The sequence below is a fragment of the Pogona vitticeps genome, chromosome 8 (assembly GCF_051106095.1).
Source record: "Pogona vitticeps strain Pit_001003342236 chromosome 8, PviZW2.1, whole genome shotgun sequence".
NCBI lineage: Eukaryota > Metazoa > Chordata > Lepidosauria > Squamata > Agamidae > Pogona > Pogona vitticeps.
Window position 1 is genome coordinate 46,244 of NC_135790.1, and position 10,762 is coordinate 57,005.

Sequence of the window (10,762 nt, forward strand, 5' to 3'; positions counted from 1 at the left end):
GCAAAGGGCTAGAAGGTCCCCATGGCGACCTGCAGGAAGAGGCGGGCCCTGAAGACCTGCCCTGTGAGTTCTGAAGGCTAGAACGTCAGCATGAAAGGCCCTCTGAGTCCAAGCGTGCTAGACGGTGCCACTACTCCCTTGGCCGGCCACTTCTCGGCTCCCTCTGCTGGCAGCCTCATGCCGGAGGACCCTAGCCATTTCAAACACCCCCCCAGGCTTCCCGGCTGTGGGAATTAAAAGCTCGGCTCCTAAACGGCTCCTGCTCCATGGCGGGGGGGGGGTGATATCCTGAGAGGGACCGAGGAGGAGGAGGAGGAGGACGAGGTGGAGGTGGAGGAAGAAAAGGAAGGGCGCCTCGCTCTCCCAGGGACTGGGGAGGAGGGAACCTCCTCGTGTCTTTTTTTCCTGATTCGTCTCCCAACGTTCAAGAGGACGACTGCAATTCAATGAACTTTCGGTGCTTGTCTATTTCACCTGCTTTTTATTAGTAACCCCCCTCCCCTTTTCTCCTTTATCAGCCACTTGTAAAGGTGGTTTTAGATATCTGTAATTTCTCATTTGAACTAAGTGTCCATTCTTTAAATTAAAATATTTGTGTGCCTTAATAAGATTACTGCATGAAACGGTAATAAATAAATATAGTTATAAATGATTATTATTGTTGCAGTTATTGTTATTGTTCTTCTTATTATTATTATTGCTTTTTGCCCTACTGTCCACGCTGTAACAGGTGGCAATTTATTTCTTTATTTCTTTATTCTATTTATACCCCACCTATCTGGTCATTTCAACCACTCTAGGTGGCTGTTTAATTGGTACACTGTTTAACTGGAAAGCTACCAGATGTCTGCGCCTGGATCTTCTTTACCGTTGTCCACGTCCCGTAGCTGTGGGTCTTTATGATGGCAATTTTAATTGTATTTTAATCGCATTTTAATTGTATTTTAATCATTTTATATTGTATTGTATTGAATTTTAATTGTTGTAAGCCGCCCAGAGACCTTTGGGTAGAGTGGGAGGCATATTGAATAAATAAATAAATAAATAAATAAATAAATAAATAAATAAATAAATAAATAAATAAATAAATAAATAAATAAAAATAAAATAAAATAAAATAAAATAAAATAAAATAAAATAAAATAAGAAACTCATGGTCCCAAAGCCGTTTCCTGAAGTCTAAAATGTAACACACGCGCTCACACAAAAGAGAATGCAGGTGGGGGGGGAATGAGAATTTTCAGGTTTTATTGGCAACCCCTTTGCATATTCACCGCCTGAACAGGGAAAAAGAAAAGGCCTCCTCTGCCTGCCAGATCATGGAGTAGGGCGAGAGGGTCCTCCAACCTTCCTTCGGCCCTGCTCCCCCCCCCCCGTGCACGCTGGAGGAGACAAGAACAATAAAAGCCAGAAGAGGAGTAATAATAAAATAATAACTTACATGAAACACAAAGAAGACGGTCACGGCACTCAGCCCCGAACTGCACTTTCTCTCGTCCTTGGCGGGAAAGAAGGGGAGATGGAAGTCCTCTGGAATCTCCACCTCGGGACTCGAACCCGAGCTGGGAGGGAGACTGGAGACAGCTCGCCATGTCCTGCAGGCGTAAAGGGACGAGAGACATACGCACCTGTACACACATCTGCCTTAATCCTTTTTTGTTTTGAACCGGCCATCCTAACGGCAAGTTTAAAAACTGCAACTCTGTGCATGCCCAGGGGCGTTAAAATTACCCAGAAAGGTTATTTCACACCTTTCTTCTCTGTTAACAACTACAAGGGCCGTCACGGGGCAGAGGGGCTCGTGACAGACCCACATGGTATGCCTACCATCCCGCCGGCCCCCTGCACACTTACCCGCCGACCTTTCTGGATCCGGTCGTTCCTCGAGGTTGCAGGGTGGCGCAAATGAACGATGAAGCTCTGCATCCGCGTGAACGAGCTCACTGAAAGAACGACACCTGGTTCGGAAGGGAAAATCCAGTTATTCCAAATGACAAGTACAAGCGGCTGTGAAAAGGGGGAGAAAAGCGGGACCAGGGGGTGGAATTAAAAGCAGTAGAAATCAGCCACAAACCCAGGTCCCCTTGATGGTGGGAAGAAAAAGACAGCTCCCTCTCCTCTCCAGGGTGGATTAATAAACTCACAACGCAAATAAACTGGCCAGAGAGGCCTTCGCTGACAGATGGGCGCCGTATAAATCACATAAATCAATAAGTAAATAAATAAATAAATAAATAAATAACACACACAAGCACACATAAATACAGACATGCATGCACGCATACTTACATACATACATAAAAAATAAATCAAAGAAACAACCACGAAGAACTTCAAATAATTTAATGCAGTGAAAAGTGTGGGAGACGACTGCAAGGCCGCAACGCAATCGCAACGCAAACAAACGGGCCAGAGAGGCCTTGGCTGCCAGATGGGTGCTATATAAATTGCAGAACAAATAAATAAACAAACAAACCAACAAACCAACACATGCATCAATACATACATGCGTGCATACTTACATACATAAAAAATAAATAAAAGAAACAACCATGAAACACTTCAAATATTTTAATGCAGTGAAAAGTGAGGGAGACGAGTACAAGGCCGAGTCCCGCCCTGAATTTCCTATGGGGTTTGGAGGCAGAGGGAGGGAGCGAAATCCACCCAGACCCCCTTTAATCCTTTCCTTAAGGGCCAGCCTCATGGGGAGGAGACCAACTGTAACTCTGCACATGCCCCGAAACTTGAAAAATCCTGAAGACCGCCTTTCCCACCTTGGATCAGATTCATCTCCTGAAGGACTACAAAGCCCATCATGGGTTGGGGGAGAAGGGTCCCAGCAGTCACCCCACCCTCCCCCACGGGCCTCCTTACCCAGCCGCCGTCCCCGGTAGGAGCGGGGCAGCGTCCACCGCAGGCCGGGCCTGCCACCGGCCTTGCAGCCGGAACAGCCTTTGGGTGCCGCAGGGGCAGGCCGGACAAATAATGGGGAGACACGGTGGGGAAGGAAAAGCGCGACGCACCGGCCTTTAGCGTCCCAGCGTCGCCATGGCAACGCGACAGGAAGGGGCGGGCCCGGAGGACCTGCTCTCCGAGTGCAAAGGGCTAGAAGGTCCCCATGGCGACCTGCAGGAAGAGGCGGGCCCTGAAGACCTGCCCTGTGAGTTCTGAAGGCTAGAACGTCAGCATGAAAGGCCCTCTGAGTCCAAGCGTGCTAGACGGTGCCACTACTCCCTTGGCCGGCCACTTCTCGGCTCCCTCTGCTGGCAGCCTCATGCCGGAGGACCCTAGCCATTTCAAACACCCCCCCAGGCTTCCCGGCTGTGGGAATTAAAAGCTCGGCTCCTAAACGGCTCCTGCTCCATGGCGGGGGGGGGGGGTCATATCCTGAGAGGGACCGAGGAGGAGGAGGAGGAGGACGAGGTGGAGGTGGAGGAAGAAAAGGAAGGGCGCCTCGCTCTCCCAGGGACTGGGGAGGAGGGAACCTCCTCGTGTCTTTTTTTCCTGATTCGTCTCCCAACGTTCAAGAGGACGACTGCAATTCAATGAACTTTCGGTGCTTGTCTATTTCACCTGCTTTTTATTAGTAACCCCCCTCCCCTTTTCTCCTTTATCAGCCACTTGTAAAGGTGGTTTTAGATATCTGTAATTTCTCATTTGAACTAAGTGTCCATTCTTTAAATTAAAATATTTGTGTGCCTTAATAAGATTACTGCATGAAACGGTAATAAATAAATATAGTTATAAATGATTATTATTGTTGCAGTTATCGTTATTGTTCTTCTTATTATTATTATTGCTTTTTGCCCTACTGTCCACGCTGTAACAGGTGGCAATTTATTTCTTTATTTCTTTATTCTATTTATAGCCCACCTATCTGGTCATTTCAACCACTCTAGGTGGCTGTTTAATTGGTACACTGTTTAACTGGAAAGCTACCAGATGTCTGCGCCTGGATCTTCTTTACCGTTGTCCACGTCCCGTAGCTGTGGGTCTTTATGATGGCAATTTTAATTGTATTTTAATCGCATTTTAATTGTATTTTAATCATTTTATATTGTATTGTATTGAATTTTAATTGTTGTAAGCCGCCCAGAGACCTTTGGGTAGAGTGGGAGGCATATTGAATAAATAAATAAATAAATAAATAAATAAATAAATAAATAAATAAATAAATAAATAAATAAATAAATAAATAAATAAATAAGAGAAGAAACTCATGGTCCCAAAGTCGTTTCCTGAAGTCTAAAATGTAACACACGCGCTCACACAAAAGAGAATGCAGGTGGGGGGGGAATGAGAATTTTCAGGTTTTATTGGCAACCCCTTTGCATATTCACCGCCTGAACAGGGAAAAAGAAAAGGCCTCCTCTGCCTGCCAGATCACGGAGTAGGGCGAGAGGGTCCTCCAACCTTCCTTCGGCCCTGCTCCCCCCCCCCTGTGCACGCTGGAGGAGACAAGAACAATAAAAGCCAGAAGAGGAGTAATAATAAAATAATAACTTACATGAAACACAAAGAAGACGGTCACGGCACTCAGCCCCGAACTGCACTTTCTCTCGTCCTTGGCGGGAAAGAAGGGGAGATGGAAGTCCTCTGGAATCTCCACCTCGGGACTCGAACCCGAGCTGGGAGGGAGACTGGAGACAGCTCGCCATGTCCTGCAGGCGTAAAGGGACGAGAGACATACGCACCTGTACACACATCTGCCTTAATCCTTTTTTGTTTTGAACCAGCCATCCTAACGGCAAGTTTAAAAACTGCAACTCTGTGCATGCCCAGGGGCGTTAAAATTACCCAGAAAGGTTATTTCACACCTTTCTTCTCTGTTAACAACTACAAGGGCCGTCACGGGGCAGAGGGGCTCGTGACAGACCCACATGGTATGCCTACCATCCCGCCGGCCCCCTGCACACTTACCCGCCGACCTTTCTGGATCCGGTCGTTCCTCGAGGTTGCAGGGTGGCGCAAATGAACGATGAAGCTCTGCATCCGCGTGAACGAGCTCGCTGAAAGAACGACACCTGGTTCGGAAGGGAAAATCCAGTTATTCCAAATGACAAGTACAAGCGGCTGTGAAAAGGGGGAGAAAAGCGGGACCAGGGGGTGGAATTAAAAGCAGTAGAAATCAGCCACAAACCCAGGTCCCCTTGATGGTGGGAAGAAAAAGACAGCTCCCTCTCCTCTCCAGGGTGGATTAATAAACTCACAACGCAAATAAACTGGCCAGAGAGGCCTTCGCTGACAGATGGGCGCCATATAAATCACATAAATCAATAAGTAAATAAATAAATAAATAAATAACACACACAAGCACACATAAATACAGACATGCATGCACGCATACTTACATACATACATAAAAAATAAATCAAAGAAACAACCACGAAGAACTTCAAATAATTTAATGCAGTGAAAAGTGTGGGAGACGACTGCAAGGCCGCAACGCAATCGCAACGCAAACAAACGGGCCAGAGAGGCCTTGGCTGCCAGATGGGTGCTATATAAATTGCAGAACAAATAAATAAACAAACAAACCAACAAACCAACACATGCATCAATACATACATGCGTGCATACTTACATACATAAAAAATAAATAAAAGAAACAACCATGAAACACTTCAAATATTTTAATGCAGTGAAAAGTGAGGGAGACGAGTACAAGGCCGAGTCCCGCCCTGAATTTCCTATGGGGTTTGGAGGCAGAGGGAGGGAGCGAAATCCACCCAGACCCCCTTTAATCCTTTCCTTAAGGGCCAGCCTCATGGGGAGGAGACCAACTGTAACTCTGCACATGCCCCGAAACTTGAAAAATCCTGAAGACCGCCTTTCCCACCTTGGATCAGATTCATCTCCTGAAGGACTACAAAGCCCATCATGGGTTGGGGGAGAAGGGTCCCAGCAGTCACCCCACCCTCCCCCACGGGCCTCCTTACCCAGCCGCCGTCCCCGGTAGGAGCGGGGCAGCGTCCACCGCAGGCCGGGCCTGCCACCGGCCTTGCAGCCGGAACAGCCTTTGGGTGCCGCAGGGGCAGGCCGGACAAATAATGGGGAGACACGGTGGGGAAGGAAAAGCGCGACGCACCGGCCTTTAGCGTCCCAGCATCGCCATGGCAACGCGACAGGAAGGGGCGGGCCCGGAGGACCTGCTCTCCGAGTGCAAAGGGCTAGAAGGTCCCCATGGCGACCTGCAGGAAGAGGCGGGCCCTGAAGACCTGCCCTGTGAGTTCTGAAGGCTAGAACATCAGCATGAAAGGCCCTCTGAGTCCAAGCGTGCTAGACGGTGCCACTACTCCCTTGGCCGGCCACTTCTCGGCTCCCTCTGCTGGCAGCCTCATGCCGGAGGACCCTAGCCATTTCAAACACCCCCCCAGGCTTCCCGGCTGTGGGAATTAAAAGCTCGGCTCCTAAACGGCTCCTGCTCCATGGCGGGGGGGGGGGGGGTCATATCCTGAGAGGGACCGAGGAGGAGGAGGAGGAGGACGAGGTGGAGGTGGAGGAAGAAAAGGAAGGGCGCCTCGCTCTCCCAGGGACTGGGGAGGAGGGAACCTCCTCGTGTCTTTTTTTCCTGATTCGTCTCCCAACGTTCAAGAGGACGACTGCAATTCAATGAACTTTCGGTGCTTGTCTATTTCACCTGCTTTTTATTAGTAACCCCCCTCCCCTTTTCTCCTTTATCAGCCACTTGTAAAGGTGGTTTTAGATATCTGTAATTTCTCATTTGAACTAAGTGTCCATTCTTTAAATTAAAATATTTGTGTGCCTTAATAAGATTACTGCATGAAACGGTAATAAATAAATATAGTTATAAATGATTATTATTGTTGCAGTTATCGTTATTGTTCTTCTTATTATTATTATTGCTTTTTGCCCTACTGTCCACGCTGTAACAGGTGGCAATTTATTTCTTTATTTCTTTATTCTATTTATACCCCACCTATCTGGTCATTTCAACCACTCTAGGTGGCTGTTTAATTGGTACACTGTTTAACTGGAAAGCTACCAGATGTCTGCGCCTGGATCTTCTTTACCGTTGTCCACGTCCCGTAGCTGTGGGTCTTTATGATGGCAATTTTAATTCTATTTTAATCGCATTTTAATTGTATTTTAATCATTTTATATTTTATTGTATTGAATTTTAATTGTTGTAAGCCGCCCAGAGACCTTTGGGTAGAGTGGGAGGCATATTAAATAAATAAATAAATAAATAAATAAATAAATAAATAAATAAATAAATAAATAAATAAATAAATAAATAAATAAATAAATAAATAAATAAGAGAAGAAACTCATGGTCCCAAAGCCGTTTCCTGAAGTCTAAAAAGTAACACACGCGCTCACACAAAAGAGAATTCAGGTGGGGGGGGGGAATGAGAATTTTCAGGTTTTATTGGCAACCCCTTTGCATATTCACCAGCCTGAACAGGGAAAAAGAAAAGGCCTCCTCTGCCTGCCAGATCACGGCGTAGGGCGAGAGGGTCCTCCAACCTTCCTTCGGCCCTGCTCCCCCCCCCTGTGCACGCTGGAGGACACAAGGACAATAAAAGCCAGAAGAGGAGTAATAATAAAATAATAACTTACATGAAACACAAAGAAGACGGTCACGGCACTCAGCCCCGAACTGCACTTTCTCTCGTCCTTGGCGGGAAAGAAGGGGAGATGGAAGTCCTCAGGAATCTCCACCTCGGGACTCGAACCCGAGCTGGGAGGGAGACTGGAGACAGCTCGCCATGTCCTGCAGGCGTAAAGGGACGAGAGACATACGCACCTGTACACACATCTGCCTTAATCCTTTTTTGTTTTGAACCGGCCATCCTAACGGCAAGTTTTAAAACTGCAACTCTGTGCATGCCCAGGGGCGTTAAAATTACCCAGAAAGGTTATTTCACACCTTTCTTCTCTGTTAACAACTACAAGGGCCGTCACGGGGCAGAGGGGCTCGTGACAGACCCACATGGTATGCCTACCATCCCGCCGGCCCCCTGCACACTTACCCGCCGACCTTTCTGGATCCGGTCGTTCCTCGAGGTTGCAGGGTGGCGCAAATGAACGATGAAGCTCTGCATCCGCGTGAACGAGCTCGCTGAAAGAACGACACCTGGTTCGGAAGGGAAAATCCAGTTATTCCAAATGACAAGTACAAGCGGCTGTGAGAAGGGGGAGAAAAGCGGGACCAGGGGGTGGAATTAAAAGCAGTAGAAATCAGCCACAAACCCAGGTCCCCTTGAGGGTGGGAAGAAAAAGACAGCTCCCTCTCCTCTCCAGGGTGGATTAATAAAATCACAACGCAAATAAACTGGCCAGAGAGGCCTTCGCTGACAGATGGGCCCCATATAAATCACATAAATCAATAAGTAAATAAATAAATAAATAAATAAATAACACACACACGCACACATAAATACAGACATGCATGCACGCATACTTACATACATACATAAAAAATAAATCAAAGAAACAACCATGAAGAACTTCAAATAATTTAATGCAGTGAAAAGTGAGGGAGACGACTGCAAGGCCGCAACGCAATCGCAACGCAAACAAACGGGCCAGAGAGGCCTTGGCTGCCAGATGGGTGCTATATAAATTGCAGAACAAATAAATAAACCAACAAACCAACAAACCAACACATGCATCAATAAATACATGCGTGCATACTTACATACGTAAAAAATAAATAAAAGAAACAACCATGAAACACTTCAAATATTTTAATGCAGTGAAAAGTGAGGGAGACGAGTACAAGGCCGAGTCCCGCCCTGAATTTCCTATGGGGTTTGGAGGCAGAGGGAGGGAGTGAAATCCACCCAGACCCCCTTTAATCCTTTCCTTAAGGGCCAGCCTCATGGGGAGGAGACCAACTATAACTCTGCACATGCCCCGAAACTTGAAAAATCCCGAAGACCGCCTTTCCCACCTTGGATCAGATTCATCTCCTGAAGGACTACAAAGCCCATCATGGGTTGGGGGAGAAGGGTCCCAGAAGTCACCCCACCCTCCCCCACGGGCCTCCTTACCCAGCCGCCGTCCCCGGTAGGAGCGGGGCAGCGTCCACCGCAGGCCGGGCCTGCCACCGGCCTTGCAGCCGGAACAGCCTTTGGGTGCCGCAGGGGCAGGCCGGACAAATAATGGGGAGACACGTTGGGGAAGGAAAAGCGCGACGCACCAGCCTTTAGCGTCCCAGCGTCGCCATGGCAACGTGACAGGAAGGGGCGGGCCCAGAGGACCTGCTCTCCGAGTGCAAAGGGCTAGAAGGTCCCCATGGCGACCTGCAGGAAGAGGCGGGCCCTGAAGACCTGCCCTCTGATTTCCATTGGCTGGGAGCGGCTCCATGGCGACGCGACAGGAAGAGGCGGGCCCGGAGGACCTGCCCTCTGATTTCAGAAGGCTAGAACGGCTCCAGGGTGACTTTCAGGAAGAGGCGGGCCCAGAGGACCTGCCCTGTGAGTTCTGAAGGCTAGAACGTCAGCATGAAAGGCCCTCTGAGTCCAAACGTGCTAGACGGTGCCTCTACTCCCTTGGCCGGCCACTTCTCGGCTCCCTCTGCTGGCAGCCTCATGCCGGAGGACCCTAGCCATTTCAAACACCCCCCCAGGCTTCCCGGCTGTGGGAATTAAAAGCGCGGCTCCTAAACGGCTCCGGCTCCATGGGGGGGGGGGTCATATCCTGAGAGGGACCGAGGAGGAGGAGGAGGAGGACGAGGTGGAGGTGGAGGAAGAAAAGGAAGGGCGCCTCGCTCTCCCAGGGACTGGGGAGGAGGAAACCTCCTCGTGTCTTTTTTTCCTGGTTCGTCTCCCAACGTTCAAGAGGACGACTGCAATTCAATGAACTTTCGGTGCTTGTCTATTTCACCTGCTTTTTATTAGTAACCCCCCTCCCCTTTTCTCCTTTATCAGCCACTTGTAAAGGTGGTTTTAGATATCTGTAACTTCTCATTTGAACTAAGTGTCCTTTCTTTAAATTAAAATATTTGTGTGCCTTAATAAGATTACTGCATGAAACGGTAATAAATAAATATAGTTATAAATTATTATTGTTGCAGTTATTGTTATTGTTCTTCTTATTATTATTATTCCTTTTTGCCCTACTGTCCACGCTGTAACAGGTGGCAATTTCTTTCTTTATTTCTTTATTCTATTTATACCCCGCCTATCTGGTCATTTCAACCACTCTAGGCGGCTGTTTAATTGGTACACTGTTTAATTGGAAAGCTACCAGATGTCTGCGCCTGGATCTTCTTTACCGTTGTCCACGTCCCGTAGCTGTGGGTCTTTATGATGGCAATTTTAATTCTATTTTAATCGCATTTTAATTGTATTTTAATCATTTTATATTTTATTGTATTGAATTTTAATTGTTGTAAGCCGCCCAGAGACCTTTGGGTAGAGTGGGAGGCATATTAAATAAATAAATAAATAAATAAATAAATAAATAAATAAATAAATAAATAAATAAATAAGAGAAGAAACTCATGGTCCCAAAGCCGTTTCCTGAAGTCTAAAAAGTAACACACGCGCTCACACAAAAGAGAATTCAGGTGGGGGGGGGAATGAGAATTTTCAGGTTTTATTGGCAACCCCTTTGCATATTCACCAGCCTGAACAGGGAAAAAGAAAAGGCCTCCTCTGCCTGCCAGATCACGGCGTAGGGCGAGAGGGTCCTCCAACCTTCCTTCGGCCCTGCTCCCCCCCCCTGTGCACGCTGGAGGACACAAGAACAATAAAAGCCAGAAGAGGAGTAATAATAAAATAATAAC

The 10,762-nt window shown here is 47.5% G+C and overlaps 1 protein-coding gene across 2 annotated transcripts; it reads right to left on the minus strand.

The window, feature by feature from the left end:
- Positions 1–1,437: 1,437 nt before the first annotated feature.
- LOC144584120 (uncharacterized) lies at positions 1,438–8,104 on the minus strand. Of its 2 annotated transcripts, XR_013538194.1 has the most exons (4): positions 8,001–8,104; positions 7,588–7,741; positions 1,855–1,958; positions 1,438–1,595 (listed from the first exon to the last, which is right to left on the minus strand). XR_013538194.1 is itself a non-coding variant. In XM_078379579.1 (3 exons), the coding sequence occupies exons 1-3, from the start codon at positions 4,993–4,995 to the stop codon at positions 1,783–1,785; spliced, it is 402 nt and encodes a 133-aa protein (XP_078235705.1). In that variant the 5' UTR covers positions 4,996–5,021; the 3' UTR covers positions 1,639–1,782. The 2 variants fall into 2 exon arrangements, 1 of the variants encoding a protein (XP_078235705.1); XM_078379579.1 differs by lacking the exons at positions 1,438–1,595; positions 7,588–7,741; positions 8,001–8,104 and adding exons at positions 4,511–4,664; positions 4,924–5,021 and having other exon boundaries at positions 1,639–1,958.
- Between the last annotated feature and the right edge of the window lie 2,658 nt (positions 8,105–10,762).

What these genes read in the sequence shown, in the direction of transcription:
- LOC144584120 (XM_078379579.1), bottom strand. Translation starts at nt 4,995, where the DNA reads ATGCAGAGCTTCATCGTTCATTTGCGCCACCCTGCAACCTCGAGGAAC. An exon ending in GGATCCAGAAAGGTCGGCGG is followed by an intron (nt 4,665 to 4,923) that starts GTAAGTGTGCAG and finishes TTACGCCTGCAG; the next exon opens with GACATGGCGAGCTGTCTCCA. An exon ending in CCGTCTTCTTTGTGTTTCAT is followed by an intron (nt 1,959 to 4,510) that starts GTAAGTTATTAT and finishes CTTCCGAACCAG; the next exon opens with GTGTCGTTCTTTCAGTGAGC.